Below are 20,845 nucleotides of genomic sequence, written 5' to 3' on the forward strand. Positions count from 1 at the left end.
CATCAACAATATTTTTTATTAGATACATTCTTTACATTTCAAATGGTTTCTCTTTTCCTGGTTTTCCCCACCCCCAAAAGACCCATAAGCCCTCTTGCCTCCCCCTGTTTCCCAATCAACTCCCTCCTGCTTCCCTGTCCTGGTATTCCCCTACACTACTGCATTCAGCCCTTCCAGGACCAGGTAACAGTATTTTCTTATCTTTGTTCTTATACTTTAATCTTAGTCCCAGTCTGAATTCATTGTATGACTACAGGTGCAAATCTTCATGGAAAGTATTATGACTGGAAGAAGTGCGTACTTCAACAGTTAAACATCCTTTGACAGTAAGCATTAGGAACTTCTAAGACACTAGATAGATCTTCTGATACTACTCAGTATTGTCTTAAATAAAATGGATTGCATACATAGGCACATATGTGTATATACACAGATACTTATGCACACATGTGTATGTACATAAGGGCTTTTCAACGTTGCACATTAATGATGTTAAAATGTATCAGAGAAGGTACTGCACTGGATTTTAGAAACAAATAAGCATTACTATAGTAACTGTATCTTTGTTTTTCATTAAAAACTCATTATTTCTATATTTTCTTTTTTGAAAAGAGATTGTCACCATTAAGTGAATAGAAAGTTTTTTATGACTGTGCTAAATTCAATATATATTTTTTTTAAATTTCTGTTTCGCTTAATTTAAGGTCTCTATGTTCTTTCATACTGAGCCTAAATACTTAGGGCATCAGATAATAATGCTATACAGTCTTTAGGAAGTATTCATTCACTCATTCATGTCTTAACTTGTACATTGCACATAATACATACTATCATTTGAACTTCATATTCCTGTCCTTTACTTGAACAGTGAATGACATTTGAATCCCCAAAACTAGCAAAAACAAATCCTTATTTTCATATATTACTAGAAGACACCTGGTGTCTTTCAGCTCTATGATTGTAATTTGGTCCACATATTCTCATGAAAAGAATACAAAATCAGGATGGGACAATTTCATTTGGGAATGTCAAACTTCTGCCCAGTGATGGTTTGTGTCATCTTTACTCACATATTTTGGGGAGTCATAGAGCAAACCCAAGGTAAATGGCAAGGCAAAGGATGTATGATTCAAACATCCAGTTTTGTCACTGTAGCCTGTGGAATATATGGAAGGGTCAAGACAAGAGTAGCTAAATAATTAAAAGCTCTCGCTAATCAGGCAATATAGCCATTGCCTATACTCTCAACAATTAGGTTACTGAAGCAGTAACGCTTGAGTTCCCAAGTTCAAGGCTACCTGGGAAAAATGATGATGCTTTTTTTCTCAAAGCAAAAATAGTATTAATTAGCAAAATTAAAGGTATTAAATGTCTTATACTGGCATAAGGAAATAAAGGGATTATTTAAACATGTCTGTTTTTAAAAAAATTAAAAAGCATTTTATCAGTGTGGAAACTGTACCTAAGAAGTACTCTAAGATGTGGATTGAGATAGCAGTAAATAAACCAGAACACAGGTGGTGAGATGGGTATTTGAAAAGGCAGCCACACAGGTTCCTAATTAGTTCCTGAATAAGAGTGGCTCTTCAATATGATTTTCATATAACCTCTTGAAATGTTATGGTCTAATAATTTTTTCTCTTGTGCAAAAATTCTTGTGAATTGATTAAATTGACTTTAGAAGGGTTCTGTTTTTTTCTTGCTAATTTTGAAGAAGTAATTTGTGGCTTAATCCTTTAAAATAAAATTAACTTTTCATTTGGCAACATCATTTTTGCTGTTGTCAGCACCACCTTTTTCTAAGATAATTATCATCATGCTTTTTAGGAAAGATGCTACTGAGTATTTCAATGCTTTGTTATTTTCTTAACACTGTTTCTCTGTAAATCTCGGTTATTACACAAATTCAATGTTACCTTTTGTATGACAATATTTTCCGCATCAACATAGAGGAAAATAAATTTAAAGTAATTGCTTCTAGAAGTATATTGTTTTAAAGAAACTCTTGTAAATAAACAGGATGAAAAATACTTACTGATGTTTGTTTGCCAAGCTTGCTGAAGTAGATGTTGATAGACTCCCCAAATTACTTTCTTTCATCATTTTCCAGGGTACTTTAAGCTAATCAAGAACTAACTCATAGTAGCAAACTTGAAAATCATTTTGTAAGAAACTTTGTTGCCAGCACACTATAGGGTTCTCATTTTAATTTAATATCATAAAATGGAAGTTTATATGAAAATGCTGTGCAATTTTCAATCCTTTTTGAGTTGAGAACTTATTTTACATTTTTCCAAAAAATTTGGGTGCAAATTATTACATGTTGTCATCTACATTTTTTGCCTTCTTTGATATTTAAAAAGTGGGATGTGGTCACAACTAACTATAATTGGAATGATGTGGATTTTACATGGTTTTATTTCTGTTTATTTAAAGACATTCTTTTGACAGGCTGTCCATGTAGCTCAGTGGTAAAACATTTGAAGCACAGGGTACAGTTCTTAGCACTCTTTTTCCCCAGTAAGTATTTCTAAGCATCCACACCAAACCTCCTATTGATAAGAAGAGAGAGGTAGACAAGAACCTGAGGATGACCTATAAAGTATGGACGCTGGCACAAATACATCTTTGTGTAATTTAAGCTGATGGTGCTGCCAGTCTTGGTTGTTACAGACAGTAGTTAGGTTACGAGGGAAGTAGGATCATGGCCGTGTATCTTCACACAGAAAGCCAGTTTTGTCTGTACCGTGAAAGGAAATTTTGCTCCCATTTCTAAGAACAATTATGTAAATCGGGCCTGTGGATACATGCCTTCTGCCCAGTATTCAGAGGCAGAGGCAGAGGCAGAGGCAGCCAGATCTCTGTCAGTTCTAGGACAGCTTGGTTTATGTAGTGAGTTCCGGGCTAGCCAGAGGTACCTAATGAGACCCAGTCTCAAAAACAACAACAACAAACAAGCAAAAAAATAAAAATAAAAATAAAAATAAAAAATAAAAAGCAAAGTTTGTTTATATTTGATTCTGTAAAATCCTACATTAAATGTTATTATAAATACATACTTTATTATGAAATTGCAAATTAAATTCCAAGTATGTGCTAGAGTTATAAACTGTGATCAAAGATTTGCATATTGAACATCTTAATGAATGATTTTTTTTCATCTCAAGAGCTTTCCATCAGTTTAAAACAGTGTAGGTTCTTCTCTTCCTAACCGCCTAAATTTGAAGAGCAAATATAGATCCCAAGTGTTCAGCTAGAAGTGAGGATACAACACTGAAAGCATTAACTCCACTAGCTTCCCCTTCACCATCATATGCACCAGTGTGACACTCCAAGACGCCAGATTGGGACTTTGTAAATAATTACTGAAACGATGTTGATGGAGGTGACCATAATCATGACCATCTATTCCTTCTCACAGCTCTTCAGTCTTATTTTGTTTTCATTTAATATCCCTTGATTGCTGACTTTTTATAAGATGTTGTGCTTATACAATTAAGCCATAAAACTGAACAAGAGATTTTAAAGCATTATCTTTATGGAAACTTCCAGTATATACAATGATCCATAGGGAAAAAAAGCACCTAACATTTTTGAAAATACAGCAGGGTATTTAAAGTGAACTGCTAAGGGAATCTACTGACAGAACAGAAGGTAGGGAGGGAAGCTATGATATAGGGAGATCTTATTGGATAGTATTCCAAGAGTCAGCAAATAGCAGGTCCAAAGAGATGAGGAGAAAGGTTATTCTGTTTTTAAAGTAGTATATAGTATACAGATTGATTGTTGTGTTATGAAAATGAAATGAAATGACAAAATTCTGAAATGTTATTAGGGACTATGATGCAAATTACTTTAGAGGTGAAATAGTTTTAACAATATTGCAAAAGATCCAGTTCCATTCAGCTCTGCTACATTGGCAATATGAGTCATTGAAGATTTTTTTCCTTATTGGTTTTTCTCTCCCTCTAAGTTTCTTTCTCTCTCTTTATCTCATCTTTGTATATGTCAAAGTCTTCAGTTTGGCCATGCTGATTTTTAGCTTTGATTCTCCCTAAACAATACAAAAAGTGCATTTATTCTTTCACCAAGAACCATTCAATTTATTCATGAAATGGGACTGGTATTGATAAATATGATGTGGATTTACTGTGAATCTTAAATCATGTGATGTTTATTGTGGTATTTAGCAAATAACTTTTTAATAAATTAAGGCCTTTCACTCTTTGATGTGTCAATATCCCTACCAACAAATGAGGGAGATAGCAGTCTCCATCACTGGGGATTCAGCTCCATAGAAGAATAGTTGACTAGTTGTACAATACCTAGGATTAGATTGTCAAACTTTAAATTATGGTAGTAATAAGTGTAATAAGGTACGGAGAACACATCTCAAAATGAATGACATAACTATAATATAATAAGTATATCTATCTCAAAATATTTTTATATTTAAAAATCAGTAACAGAATGAACTCAATGCCATGTCTGAAAGAAACATAGCTAGGAGTGTCACATCATCATATTCAATATACTATATTAAGACAAAATAAAAATGTTTGAAAAAAGGGCCTTCAAAATGTTGGAAATGACTTCTACCACAGAGAATAGTTTGATATTTTTTGAAAATACATCAAATTAAAATTGATGCATGAGAACAGGATCCTAGAATAATGAATGGTCATCTACAGCTCCTTTCCCATTTGTACTCCAATATGTCCTCCTGCTTTACTTACTATATAAGCACTACTCCTTATTATCATACAGTAAGGTTAAGACTGTCTGATAATTTCCAAGTCAAACTGGCTAACCATGAAGAAGAATATATATTTCTGATTGCAATTGATTGAAATGTAAAATGCACAAAGTTAATATAGTGTGATTATTTAATGGCAATCTATATTTGAAATTCATTTTTGTGGTATTAATAGATCATAATTCCAATAACATATGACGGATATCAAAATCAATTTCATATTTGTTCTCCAGACTCTTTTTTACTAGAAGAATATTTGAGTATAAAGTATAAATACAGTATAAAGTATAGGAGTTCTTGTATAAATAAATTCAAGAGGGCAAATAAATCTTGCAAATAAATAGATTACTTTCACCCTCAATAATTGTGTTCAAGAGTACATCTCTATATTTATTTTCTCCCATGTATTTTTCAGCTATGCCATTATCGCTATGTGATATAATTTAACTTGTATTTCAAGGAAGAGCTTGACTCTCTCCTTGGCCCTGGGATTCTGTCAGGTCTCCCTAATGCCTGCACTCAGTTGCTCTTTTTTCTCTTGTGTAAATGAAGGGGTGACAGAATGATAAGACCTTTTCTAATCAGGTTGTCTTTGACCATATTTGGGGCTTCTTTTATACTTAAAAATCATTTCTCAAAAGAGATGAAAGATATTACCAGCAGGCTGTCCTTGGATGCTTGGTGACTTGAAAACTTGAAAAGTACACTCCACACTCTCCACCCTCAGTTCCCCCTTCTGCCCCACCCCCACCCCCACCCCAGCACTCAGCTGCATATCCCTTTGCCCTGCCTTTCTCTTTCTGAAGTTGAATTTTGACTCTCCTTGAATAAACATCATAAATGTGTTATAGATACCCTGCAGTCAGGCCTTATGGCCTGGCGCTCTGGAAACAAAGGGACAGTGAAGTGTCTTTAAACCTTATACAGTCCTGGAAGAGAGACATATTTAAACTTTGATTTAGTGACAAAAAGAAAAAAAAACCACTAGTGAAAGTAGATCGCCCAAGGTGATTGGTCTGCAAAAAACACCTTTCTTGTTCAGAACCGAAAACAACAACAAAAAGTGTTTCTAAATATTTGGAGTTCAAAGTGTTGTGAATGTGAACTTCTTTGCCCTCCTCTTTTACTGTAAATAGTTGAAAATACCAAACTCTGGGATATGGCTAAGGTGTGGGTGAAGTTGAGACAAACAAGGAGGAAGTCTTTGATTAGGATCTCATCCAACCTACTAAAGGTAATTATTTAACTAACATCTTCCTTTGGATTAGATGTAAGACAGTTAGTTCATCATACTTTGACTCTCTTCTCTATATTTGTATGTTGCACATGAGGTTAGGATGAATGTGGTTGCAATTAAAACACATATTCAGTCTAGATTGAATTAATTGCTTTTATTAATTGCTTCCTTAGTTCAGTTTAGGGTTATTTTTGTTTTCTTTCAAAAATAACTGATCTTTAAAAAAGCATACAGAGAGTTTATTTAACAATAAGATCATTTCATTAGCTGCTCTGTGAGCAGTTAGGTAATTTGATGAAGAGTGCACTGTCTGGAAAATCAATAGAGATCTATACCTGTGTGGAGGTATATCTGTTGAAACCTGTGTACTTTCTGCCTTCACACTAGCATATGGTTTTTTGGAAGTTCCTTATATCTCTCTTGAAAGAACTTGAGCATTGTGTATTTGCGATAAAGTTTTGTTCCCAAGAGTACTACAGAAATTAATGATCTCCAGAAGTTAGTACTCAAATCTTCGTGAGTATAATGTAAGCTTCTTAGGAAAGGAACTCTACTGTAAATAATAATAAAATAGTGATAATCTTGTTAGTACATACATTTTTCTATTTCCTTCCAAGAAGTTCTATCTGACTCACAGAGTGGACAACCAGTAGTCTAGCGCTTAGGGAAACTTAACATCATTCTCTCCTTTTTTAAAAACCATTTGCCCTGTTCTTTGCCTCAGTGTCTCAAGGCTGCCTTCTCACATAATTGTAAAGTAATCCCCAGTAGGGTGTTAGTTGCTGGCCTCAGGGTGTTACTACCACCAAGGGTATTTGCATTTTAATGGAAGGCTTTAAAAGAACTTCAAGCATCAAGTCTGAGAGCAATAAATCTCTATTGGTGGAATTTGAAGCAATGTGATAGATTGGGCAGGAGATATCTGCGGTGAAAGGAGCCCACTGGGTTTATTCTAATCACAGCGTGAATTAAAGTGTTCCTACTTAGTGGTAGCCCAACTTCTGCTTCCAAGGGAAAGTTGTGAGGACAGCTCCTGTGGCCTGGATAATGAAGCACTCCTTAGCAGTTTCATTTTCTTTAAAAGCAAACAAGTCAAAGGGCTAAAAGTTCAAATCTTTGAACTGCCCTTTCCTTTCCTATTTTCTCCATGACTGTTCTCAAATGAACACCCCTTTCTCTGTGCTTTAGGTGTACAGGTAGAATTATCTTCAAACCTTCTCCAAATTAAAAAAAAAATCAAAGAAAAAACTGTGTGTGTGTATTTGTGTGTGTGTGTGTGTGTGTGTGTGCCTCCTCCCCCACCATCCAATTTTCTTGACTTTTATTTTTTTCACTCAAATTGACAAGGCATTTTGCTTGAGGAGTCACAGGGCAAGTGGATTTACAAATAGATCAAAATCTATTTAAGTATAAAAATGGGAGTAACATACTTGACTGTCATAAAATTCTGAGAGGAGAACAGACTCACAAAGACTGGAATTAGGGTTGGTAGGGTGATAGTAATGTTGTCCCCATCAGCTGTGGAATATTCTCACACATCAACATGAAGCTTGAAACAGTGACACAAAAGAACGATTAGGGCTCAGTTAGGTAATATGGAGGGGAGAATGACCTGGGGCTAGAAAAGTAACAGAGGCAGCCTTCTCAAAAATGGTGTAATAAGAGACCCAAGTTACCCGCTGTTCAGATCAGTATGTTGGAACAGAGTCTGTAATCCTAGTACTTGGGAGGCTATGAGTGTAATAAATCCAAAGTTATGCTACTGATGCAAAGTGTGATCTTCCTTCAAAAGAAAAAGATTTAAAGAGAAACAAACACAATCAGTAGAACCCAAAATAAAATAATATGCAGATATTAGAATAAAATAGCAAAATGGGCAAAGAAGATTAGGGCCTAGCATCACAGTCTATATTTAGGCCATGGATTGTGAATCCAATAAGGAAGCAAATACATTTTTCAATAAATATAACGTATTAACAAATATGTATTTTAGGAAAAATCTGAAATCATTTTGGGAACATTCTCCATATTTGAGACTCTAGACAGGAGTGGGAAGCAGGCTCTTTTTAAGATGCTGAAAAGCTGTAACAGTGGATGGAGGAAGAAATAAAGAAGGATGAGAAACAGGACTGGGACTAGACAAGAACATAAAAGATACCTTCCCAGAGATGATACTGCAATGTACAGATGACGAAAAGATATATCCAAGTTGTGGACTTTTGATTTTGTCCATCAAGTGCCATTTTGCTGAACAAGTGAAAAAGAAAATCAGTTTTAATGGGGCAGATGCTGAGTTCAGATTTGGATAAGCTGAGTCTTAGATTATTATAGGGCATCTAAGCAGGGATGTCTGCTAGATGGGCATCAATCTGTCTGCATCCCAGAGGAAGATCTGGGCTGTGGATGTATGTTTAGCCATTAGTCCTAGCATCAAAGTGATGGCAATGGAAGAGTCCACTCAGGGAGAATGGACACTATCAGATGCCTGTCGATTGACCCCAAGCAAATCATCAGTTACAAAGCCAGAAGAATCACAATGAAGAGTAAGAACAAGTAGCTGTAGAGATACATCAAAGCAACAAGCAGGAGGGTGTCCATATTGATTTACAAGCCAGATAAATTTGCAAATAAGCCCCTTGCTCTCATTGCAAAGGCCTCCAGAATCTAATGCTAGGCATTAAGTCTAGGAACTGCAATCTGTGTTTTTCTTGCTATTTGAGTTACGTCAGTTTATTGAAGCAATGCTACACATCGATAATTTCTATGGTTCCATTTCTTTTCATACTATCAGAGAAGTAGGTTGGAATTTTCTTTTAATGTTTCTGCTGTATATCTTTCATTCCTGAAGATTGAAATCGCATCACCTAGCCTATGATCCTTTGGTAAATAGATTACATCTTTGTGTAGGACATAGCACATTACAAATTGACAAAAAATTACTTACCTATACAATTCTTCCCTCCTTCTCGGGAAGAATATCCTGAAGATGAGAAACTCACCCCCTCCCAATTAGCAGCCATAGTACAGTGCATTGAAAAAAAGCAGGTACTTAATATTTTTTAATGATCACATATTACTTACATAAAATAATAGGGAGAGGGTTTTTGAATTGTCTGATGAGGCAAGGGACCTCAGTGGAGGCAAACATGGAAATGCTCGAGGACCGAGGATGGTTTTATTAGATCCAGGCACATATTGGCCAAATAAATAATGGAAGAGCCTATGAAAAGCACATTCATAATACAGAAGCAAAAATGAGAACATAATGCTAAATATTCTTATTTGCTTCAAAGACTGTGAATACCACATTTTGGTGGTATTTTCTTACAAAAGTGCTGAATATTTAACTCTGTTTTTGCTTTTGTGACAAGAAATTAATATTTCCTAATGGGCATGTGAAGGACAAGAAGTGTTAACAATAAGCATGTTTTTATTTTCCCTAAAGGAAAATTTCAGATCCTACATAAGAAGTTTCTCAATGATGTCCTACAAAAAAATTCCAAGCCTTTCCAATCTACTCTTGTATATTAAAAATAGTACAACTTTATAGGGTTGTTCAGTTAAATAAAATAAGGATTAAATGATAACTTGACTTATCTTTTAAATGACAAAAAATAAAGAAATTGCAAGACCTTTTCACACATTAGAGATGTATTGCCATTTATCATCTAGATATCAGGCTAGCAGTGCGAAGTAATAAAACATATCATCGAAAAATGTGCTATAGGTCTGAATCATTCTTTCATTCCACCTCCCAGCTAACTGTAGTATTAAATCAAACAAGCAGAACATTTCCTTAGGCAGCCATTGCCTTTTAATTTCCTGAAGAACCTTAAAATATCATTCATTACAAGTACTACACATATTTGGTTTTTAAAAGTCTCATAAATCAATAGCAGGCTGACTGTAATAATTATTACAAGTTAGTGCATAATTTTCGCGCTGAAGGCTGAATGCAGAACTTTAGCATATGCAAACGAGGCAATTCAAACTGTGTATAGATATTAATATGAAGAAGCAGGTAACGAGGTGCAGGCTATGAATTATGCATCAGGAGTGGCTGATCTTCAATGAGGAAAATGAATTCAGCATGTAATCTAATTAGTGATGGAAGTCTATTACATCTAACTGCAAAAGCAACCGTCCTTGAAACAAATTTATTTACAGTCCATGTTACCACTTGAAACAACTTTGAAATGATGTGTCAGACAACAGCTTAATTGTAAAATTTTTTGTTTGTTTGTCTCAGTTCCAGACCTGGAAGGCCTCCTAAGAGGACTCAAAGTGTCACTTCCCCAGAGAACTCTCACATCATGCCGCATTCTGTCCCTGGCCTCATGTCGCCTGGAATAATTCCACCAACAGGTAAGAAAGTGATTATTTATGTCAAAATTATTAAATATCAACCAATATCACACATTTTATACACATTCATCTTTGGATTGGTATTTATATGTTTGAGATTCATTTTTATAAACACAAAGATAATATTCTGATGAGAGTTTACTTTCAAAATGCATCACAATTAATCAGATTTCTGTTTTGAAATAAAATGAAAGGAGCTTATTTGAACAAAGTGCTAGAAGTTATTTTAATCCCCCCACAAAATTCATGAAGCAAAAGTTACTAGTCCTAGAGATTGCTATTTGTTTGTTTGTTCTTTACTTTTTAAGATAAAAATTAGAAACTCAAGGTCAGTGACTTTTCAAGGTCAGTGTTGAGAGGTGTCAATACTAATTCAAACCCTGATGTCCTGTGTGTGTGTGTGTGTCTGTACACATGTGTGTAGAATATTAGGTGTCAAATTACAATCACTTTATGCCCCATTCCTTTGACAGTCTTTCATTTAATCTTGATCTAAGCTGGAGGTCAGCAAGTCAGCTCATCCTTCTTTCCCATTTTACCACCAGATGTTGGAATCACACACAGATAGGCCTTGCCACATGCAACCTTTGTGGGTATTGGATTTATACTCAGGTCCAAAAGCAAGCACTCCTAATCCACTGAGCCATAATCTCAACTCCAAGTAATTGAAATTAACATTGATGAGATTAGAATTCTTATGCTAGAATGAAATTTATGCTAGGAATTTTATGTAGAAAACATACGAATATATATGTATATTTATATATACATATATTTCATATATATTTATAGAGGCTAATAGCTAAAAATAACCCAGTAGCCAGCCAAGTATTGTCTTTGACATTTGTTTAGATCACTTGCTTCTCAGCATACTGAGTCTTACTGTCCACAACCCTAATTTCAAATTTGACATTTAACAATGAAACTGGTAGTATATAATGAAGCTTGGACCATTCCTATTTAGATCATTCATCAAATATCATTGTTTCATTTACAGTTTTCTTGTTTTGTGAACAAATACTCAAGAAAAATAATTAGAAGGAAGGCTTTGTTCTGGCTTAGGGTCTCAGTCAGACCTATGGCCTGATGCTTCTATGTCAGTTCAACTCAGAATATCATGGTATAAGGGTAGTCGTAAAGAGTTACTCACTTCCTGAAACAAGACAGAGCTTGCTTGATTTAGTATTCCTGGCCCAAAGTTGGGTACACACGATGCTGGATGGTGTGGTACAACTTAAGAACATTTTTTCAGGTGCAGTTAACATAGTTCACATTGTTAGTTAATTCTAGAAATGCTTTCACAGATCAAGGCTCAATTATGCTTTCCTCGTCTTGATATATCTCAATCAAGTCAAGGTTGATAAATTAACCACCTAAGAGCTCCTTTAGAATTTTGTTGCTGTCTTAGAGACTGTATAGAAATTTTAACTAACCTTTGTGTATTGTGTAGGTGAGACACTCAATGTTGACAAGATAAAGATCTGAGACATTTGACTTAAATAATTTCACATGGATTTTTCTATTTAATATTCTTAATAATATTTTTTGGATGAGCATATGTTCATTTTCAAAAGCTACTTAATCACTGAATACAGTTTCCTATTGTATTCATTTAAACATTTTCAAGATCTAGTTCCAAAGTTGCCTTAATATTTAAGGCAAAAATAATGCATACTTCATATCAATGAGAGTAATACTTTATTACATAACATCATAAAATAGCTCTGCAGTAAGTGAAGTAGCTAAGTAAAACAAGTTTATGTGCTACAACCCACAAATCAAATATTACATTAACATTTAAAAAGTTTTTTTTCTTAAATCTATTGTATATTCCCAGATGAACATAGAGCTGGAAAGAGGTTGCAACTTGACTCATCAGTAGTCATTCATTTTTAAAGTTGGACCATGTTTATGAATTTCAGTTGTGTTGGCATCTTACTGAGGCATGCCTTTTACTTCTTTGGTTTCTTTGGTGAGGTATTATGAAGTCATAAACCTGGATTATTTTTCAAGTTTACCAAGCATTGAACTGAAAAACTGGTTATAACACCTCAAGGAGTGGGTAAACTGGAGGAGGTGGAGATTCTAGAATACTTTAGTATTCTTTACAGCCTAGCCAAAAGCTGAGAACAGTTTGGCTTCACTGTTCTAACCTTATTTATCTACTTTCATCTTTTAGGTCAGGATCTTAAGATTTATACCAGTCTGTCAATGTTGTTTTCAATTGGTGTTTCCTTATTGTAAACAATTTAATTACCTTTCTTACATATTTTTTCTAGTAAGGATTTAGATTTTTACCAAACAGAATTTTAAAGTTTCTTTTATTTTTAATTCTTTTGAAAGATATGGATAGCATATTTCTGATCTCAATATACCTATCAGGAGTAAAAACATGATAACTTCAACATGAATAGACGATTGAAATTTCTAAGGTTCAAGAGTCCTATGGTTCAAGTGGCAGATTATTCATGAACATTTATTCTTACTTATAAAGCTAGAATTAATGCTTATTCTTTCCAAACACTAATTTTTTTCTTCCTGTTCCTTGAAAATATGATCTATTCATTTTGATGAATTTATAAATATCTATGGATTTTTTTTATGGATTCATTGCTGGTCACACAATTATTTTTATTTTCAATGACTCATCATTAGAAATTAAAAGGAACTGTTTTCTCAGAAGAAATATGTATATATATATATATACATAATTAAAACACACACATACACACACACACACACACACACACACACACACACACACACATATATATATATATATATGAGAAAACATACCAAATACAAAATTACAAACCTATGACATTGTATGTCATATTTTTATTGCCGTTGTTCACTTGAGTAAGTTTTTGTGTAACCTTAGGAGAGGATTTGTGTAGGTGGTCGTAATTTCCCAAAGTTTTGGTTGCTACAGATTCCATAGCAATTTGAAGCTGAAGTTAATGAAAAGAAAAAGCCTTTTTGTACAATCTCACAAGGCAGCACCCCTCCTGCAGTGGTCACTACATTTATCCTGACGGACCATGTCATAAATCATTTTTGAAATATGCACCAGTTTGAAATAAATTCGTCCTAGCAACAGAGCTCTAATAGTGTTCAGACATTTTGTGTTTTGTTTTTATAGAATCATTTCTACTATGGAATTAAGAAAATGATATTTAGGAATTTAGGATACAATACACAGTTCTTTGTGCCAGAAGTGCAATTTGGATAGTATCTATGGCCAACCTCCTGATTTCATGTTTAGGCCTAAATACAAACTCTTGTTGACATATAATGTCTGTGTTAGTATTCAGTATAAGTATATGAATATCCAATACTTGCATTTGGAATTAAAGGAAAGGCTATCCAATATCTACTTTTTAAATTAAATGATTGCTTCTTGGACATTTCTTTTTCCTCACTATGAATTTCTGTCAATCGTGAATCCATTTGAAATGTCCATATGTTAAGCACAATAAAACGATTTCAAAGAAACACATTATTCTATGGATTGATGACACAAAAACTCATTTTTGAGGTTTGTCTGCTTTATTTCTTTCTAGGTGGTAATAATGATAAAGAAAAACACCTAACCTACTTTTAACATTTTCATTTCATCTTCTTAACGATTAAAACTTTCCCTCTTATGTTGAGAAAGACATAATAAGTATATTATGTATGCTCTTTGGTAAGTCACAATTTGAGTGCCTTGCTAAAAAGTAAATATGATTTAAACTACTTAAAACATGTGTGTTTACACAACATATTATACATGTAGATTTTATGTTCACACAGATGGAATGTGACTGGAGACTTCTCAGGTTCCACATTTTCTATAATAGAGACCAGTTTTATTTTTATTGTAGGAGTTAAAGATGAATTAATATATCTTCATTCTTTCTCTATGGCAAGCTAGTGTGAATACTAGACCATCTTGCATTTTAGTAAAGTTTGAAAACTTTATCTGGCTCTGTTCAGCAAGCACTTGTGGGCTTTGATAATAGTTTCTGGGTTTTGTAACAGTATATGAGATGGATCCCTAGGTGGGGTAGTCTCTGGGTGGTCTTTCCCTCAGAGTCTGCTCCACACTTTGTCTCTGTATCTCCTTCTGTGGGTATTTTGTTTCCCCTTCCAAGAAGGACCAGAGTATCCATATTTTGATATGTGAAATGTGGCTTGGTTATTCGAAGTTTCTGGGCTAATATCCACTGATCAGTGAGTGCATACCTTGTGTGTTCTTTTGTGATTGGGTTAGCTGTCACCTAGGAGGCTCTGCTAGTGCATGACAAATACAGAGGGGAACATTCTCAGCCAGCCATTGAATTGAGCATAGGGTGCCCAATGGGGGAGCTAGAGAATGGACCCAAAGAACTAAAGGAGTTTGCAGCTAGGAGGAACAACAATATGAGCCACCCAGTACCCTCAGAGCTCCCAGGGGCGAAACTATCAACCAAAGAGTACACATGGGTTTACCCATGGCTCCAGAGGCATAGGCAGCAGAGGATGGTCTTGTTAAACATCAAAGGGAGGAGAGGCTTTTGGTCCTAGTAAGACTTGATGCCACTGTGTAGAAGAATACCAGGACAGGAAGATGGCTTATGGGATTTTCCATAGGGGGGGGACCAGGAAAGAGAACAACATTTGAAATGTAAATAAAGAATATATCTAATAAAATAAAATAAAACTTTAGTTTAAAATTCCAGTCTTTTCCTTGAGGCTAGTCTAACCAACTACTTCAAGCTCGGTGGCAAAGAATTGAATGTTTCCTCAAGTTTAGGAACCCAAGGATTCATGATCAATATCATTGAGTCACAATCATAATGTCTGTAAGGACACAAAACTTACTGAGCCTTATATATAGTCTTATTCCTAAATTGCTGGCACTCCTTGGTGTATAGTTCTCCCTGTCCCTGTCCCTGTTTCTGTCCCTGTCCCTGTTTCTGTCCCTGTCCCTGTCCCTGTCCCTGTCCCTGTTTCTGTCCCTGATTCTGTCCCTGTCCCTCTCCCTCACCCTCTCCCTCTTCCCCCCTCCACTCTATCTCTCCCTCCCTCCCTCCTCCTGTCCCTCTCCCCATCATGACCCCTTTGTATTTAAAATGTCCTAGGGCTCTTCTCTTATACAGTACTTGTGGACAATCTCTCCACCTCAGCATCTTAAAGAACAACATGCACAAAAATATTTTGACATATCAATAGTATTTTCAGAGTACCAGAACATAATTTATGGGGCTGCTGTCAGTTTAACACACCTAGCAAATATCTTAGAATAAGAATTGTGAGAAGTCAATTACAGTGTCTCAGATGTAGAAATTAAATGTACACAAAGAGGATTCTGGACAGTTTTGTTCACTGAAGTATCCCTCGATGGAGAATTTTGCCTGGCATAGGGCAAAGACTCAAAATAAATATTTGTTCAGTGAGTATTGCTAATAACTGTTTAGTGAAGGATTTCTGAGATGAATTATTATGCCTCACAGTTACAAACTGAACCAGTTGTGTGTTAATACAGCTTTAAACTACCACTATACACACATAGGCTCTATATTAAATATTTAGAGTTTAGAGTACAAACATATTTGGCATACCAAATACATAAAAGGAAATATTTCTTTATTATTCATAGTTATGATGGCTACATGTAAGCATTAACATAAACAACTGATGAATGTTGTATATTTAAATTTGTGTTTGTAACATAAACAACATTAGACTTCATAATTACTGTTTATATGTGAATATAAGGATATTTTCACTATACTAGATGATCCAAAGGGATGATAATTTTCATTGGATCCACAGAGTCTTGATTTAGAACTAATTTATCACACATTTAAATAGATTTAAGTTTCAATTTAATTAAATACAAATACAGTTTGTGGTGTAAGGAACAATATAAATATATTTGCCTGGTAATTATGTATGATGCATATGTTCTTGTATCATGTTTATGCCTGCAGACCCATGTCCATACACATTCAAATGCATGTACGTGTATATGCAATGCATATGGGTAGTGCATGGTGCCATTTCATACACTTCCAGCTTGATTTCTTAAGTCTAATCTCTTACTGGTCTGGAATTCACCAAGTAAGCTAGGCTGAATGGTTGGGAAACCCAGGACCATGCCTGTCTCTACCTTCCAGGTGTTTGTATGATGAGTGTCACTGTGTCCAGGTTTATAAATCAGGTTCTGAGGCTCTAGTTTTTAACTTTGCACAGCTAGCATTTTACTGACTATGTCTCCATTTCTGAAATTTTTAAAATGTGTAATACCCATAATTGAGTATTATAGCCAAATCACAATATACTCTGACTCTGTTTATTGCAGAGAAAGTCATAAAAATATTCTCAGCTTTAGAGACTGTTATTTTTTAGATTTAATCAAATTACGACATATTATACATGTTCACTAGATTATGGACACACTAACCTTCTACATAAATTAGAAGATAATTATAGTCCTTTATTCTCTAATTTATTTTTCTCATCCAAGTTCTTATTAAGTTTTCTACCTCATTTGCCTACACTAAACATCACTATCTGATTATGCTTGTCTCACTACATTCATATCCCTGAATCCTTTAATTTGACTAATTCTTATCAATGTTTGCTTACTTTGTGATATCACAATGTGCCTATTGATAAAGAAAATGTATTTACACCAATAAAACAATCCTGCAGATTTAGTTCAGATGCAGACCATTTGCCTAGCATTGCCAAGCCCTGTGTTCAATTACCAGCATGGAAAGTTAAAGAAAATGGGGCCATTTATATATCTCAGTGGGTCACAGTGTTGACTAGAAAGACTGAGTACCTGAGTTGATCGTTGAACCTACAAATAATGGAAGGAAAGAACCAACTTCCACCAGCTAACCCACAACATCTATGCACAAGGATGGTCACACAGACACACACAGGAAGTAAATGTTACAAAAGTTGAGCAAGTGTAATGTTTTGGCAAGTCTGATCATGGGTGGATGTTGTGTAGACAAGTAGATATTTGTAGACTATCGATCTTTTGTTTAGAGTTTTTAGTGTGCTGACCCATTTCTTGTGCAGTAGTTAGCACATTGTCATTATTGGTCACTATAACATTGTTGATTATTACAAGTTGCTGTCACAACCCTGATTCCATTTATAAGCAAGCAAAGAAGAAAATGCAGCAACTGTATTTAGAAAAAAACAGCAAATTTGCTGGACATATTCCATAAAACAATACAAAGATCCTGAGATGTTCAGTCTCTCTTCTACAGCCTCTCCTTCTGAGATAAACTTCAAAGCCTCAGCTCCTTCCCTTAATAGTTTGCTCTAGATTATGTGAATTAAAACAAACCAAGTAAGAACTTCTGTTCCATTTCTCCCTATTTTCTAAGGATGCTTCTAGGCTTTAGGTGTCCGTTGATAAGCAGTAGGAGAGCTAACTGACAAGACTGATAGGGCCAACATTTTAAAAAATTGAGCAAAGAAAGATTGGAGTCTTAATAAGTTTGCATTGTGTTTTGTGAGCAAGTTGATTATTTCCCTACTGATGAATGAATTTGAACTTATTTAAAAACGCTCCATGTAAAGGCTGGCAAGATGGCTCAGTGGGTAAGAGCACCAACTGCTCTTCCAAAGGTCCTGAGTTCAAATCCCAGCACCCACACAGTGTCTCACAACCATCTGTAATGAAATTCGATTCCCTCTTCTGGTGTGTCTGAAGATAGCTACAGAGTATACTTAGATATAATAATAAGTAAAAACACTCTATGTTAAAAAATATTGAGATGTTTCATTGTATCTGTAATCACAGTTATCATTACTCTTGTAGAACTGTAGAAAGTGATAACTTAATCCTATCTGAGTGAACAGGGAAATGATATTTATGTAAAGAGAAACAGCAATACAATATTACTCAGCACTTCAAGTGACATGTGGCATATTAAGTGTAGACATGGAACTTGAAACTATTTTAAGATACTGACCGACTTTTGGACACTAAGGGAACAATCTAGATGATATGAATTTAGAAATGATAATGCTTAGTGTTAAGAAAATGTATAGTGCGTAATAGATTATAGCCACAGTGCTCTGAGGATAAATGTGTAATCAATAGATTGAAGTAATGGTCTACCAAGCTACCAAGAGTCTACCTAGTTTGTTCACAGTTCAGGGTACATTTGCAGCACCAATAAAATTCAAATAAGCAGAGACCCTTTCTCTGAATGCAATGTATGGCAATAAAAATGTGGCTTTATCTTCTGACAGAAATGTTGAGAAGAAGCTAGAGGGTAGAAAGTCATTTATCATAGGTTTTACATTTATTTTATAAACCACCTCATATACTATTAAAAGGAAGCGCTGAAACCAGTTCGAACAAGCAAAACAACAACAACAACAACAACAACAACAACAAAACAAATAGAAAACAACAATAATAAAAAAAAAACAGGTCCTCTTTCTTGATCATCAAGCATCTAATTCAACCCCCATCACATTTGTTAGGGAAATATGAAGTTAATAGTTTATTAAGGGAGAGGTTGGAAATATAAGGTTAGTTTTAGAGTGTTTGCTATCCATTCAGTAATCTGAGAGTTCAGTCCTCAGCACTGAGTAAAGCAGGCATGGTGTGGGCCTATAAAGCTAATTATTGACAGGTGGAGTCAGGAGAATACATACAGTAAAGTCATCTTTAACACAAACCAAGTAGCCTGGGCTACTTCTCCCTTAGATTTCCATTTCCCTCTTGATATGGTATCTTTTTTTTTTTAATTTTTTTTATTCGATATAATTTATTTACATTTCAAATGATTTCCCCTTTTCTAGCCATCTTGATGGCCAGAGGATGTCCATTTTCCAGACATTACATTAAATCGTTCTAATTTTATATAAATACATATACTTAACTAGTTTTTACTGACTTTTGACAGGAAGAGTTTATGTTTTTAAAGCAATCATATTTCTTCTTGCTGCACTACTTTTATAAATGCTATATTTAGCTCCTTTGTAAATTTGTGACTATGAAATCTAACAAAACAGTCTTTTCCCATTTACTGTCTTTTCTTCTGATTTCCCTGGACTTCATGTGTCCTCCTGAATGAGCCCACAGGGGTGAAATTCACTGTAAGAGGAAGTATGTCCATTGACATAACATTGATAAATATACACATAAAGGGATTTAAATGAATTAATTTGGACTTCACTAAAAATTATTTTGATATCAATTTCTATTTTAAGAAATCAAGTTAAAAAAGAAGTCAATATCTGAAAAATCATAAGTATCTTTCAGTCTACACTTATAAAATGTATACTGATTGAACAATTTCAAATTTTTCTTTCATAGGTAAATAACATTGCTTTTAAATTCTCAGTCATTTTTTCATATTGTCATGAATGTCAAATGGCAATCTCTTGCAAAATTTTGCAAAAGAAACTAAATCAGAAGAAAAATGTTGAAATAAAACAAACAGATCTCAGTATTGCAAATTATTACAGTTGACTTTCAATCCTCTTAAAGCTATATCTATTTGATCTAAAAATAGAAATGATAGCATTTCTGAATGTACAGCTTTTTCATAAAAAGTCTTAGTTTAAAAATTTGTTCATAGTCATGGAAATGCAATACAAGATAACCCCAACAGAGGTAACAGTGAGTTTTAGTTTTTGCATACTTTCGCAATGACATTGATTTATTACATAGACTTGCATTTGTAGGTAACATACCTTTATGGATATGAAATATCCTGTGACATACTGCTTTAAAATTTTTTTACGTTGCAAATGACAATACTTCCTAAGAGTGTAGATTGCTTTCATCTGATTAAATTGAGTGTTGAACTCTTTAATTGCTGAAAATGAACTGACTTACTGTATAATAAACAATGAAACAGGTTTTCAAAATGATAAGACTGCAATCTAATTTCAGTAAGTTCAATCGTGTTACACAAACATGAGTGTTCACTTGTTATATGGCCAACTATATACACAGTGATGACTATTTGATTTTCTTTTGTGCTATTTCACATTTTGATTACAGCTGTGAGCAGTCCTATTCCCAGAGAAGATTACCATGGGTATTTATTTCTTTTCTTACATTTAGAAGACAATTAGTAGGTTATGACTCACATCTTCAAAGGACATTATGTTTTAAAGCTATGTGCTATTGTGACACAGATCCTAACTTGGAACCAAAAAGGCTTGGCAGTCTTTTTCTTCCTTGTCACTTCACAGCTAAGTGACCTTGAACAATGTTGGCTTTGCTTAGTCCTCTCGGGCAAAAACTGGACCCAGCACATCATTTTATAAACATTGAGCATTGTACACATTTCATTACTACAAATTTTGTTTGTACTTGTCAAAAGAGGTTTTCTTTTAAATTCACATTTCCTGCATCAAACTGCCTTCCCCTAACCACTGCCTTAATAACAATCATCATACAGTCTGACACAGCTTCTACTTGATAGAACTTTGTGAAGAAGAAAAACAGGTTATGTACCATAATACTTTTT

At 34.4% G+C, this 20,845-nt stretch overlaps 1 protein-coding gene across 2 annotated transcripts in view; it reads left to right on the plus strand.

Annotated features, from left to right (window-relative positions):
- Positions 1-20,845, plus strand: part of Dach1 (dachshund family transcription factor 1) — a 380,594-nt gene that overhangs the window by 135,495 nt on the left and 224,254 nt on the right. For both annotated transcript variants that reach the window (XM_052190808.1, XM_052190809.1), the window contains exon 2: positions 10,243-10,358. In XM_052190808.1, the coding sequence (XP_052046768.1) occupies positions 10,243-10,358 (116 nt within the window). The remainder of the gene's footprint in view (positions 1-10,242; positions 10,359-20,845) is intronic.

Source organism: Apodemus sylvaticus, chromosome 8 (assembly GCF_947179515.1).
Source record: "Apodemus sylvaticus chromosome 8, mApoSyl1.1, whole genome shotgun sequence".
NCBI classification, from domain to species: domain Eukaryota; kingdom Metazoa; phylum Chordata; class Mammalia; order Rodentia; family Muridae; genus Apodemus; species Apodemus sylvaticus.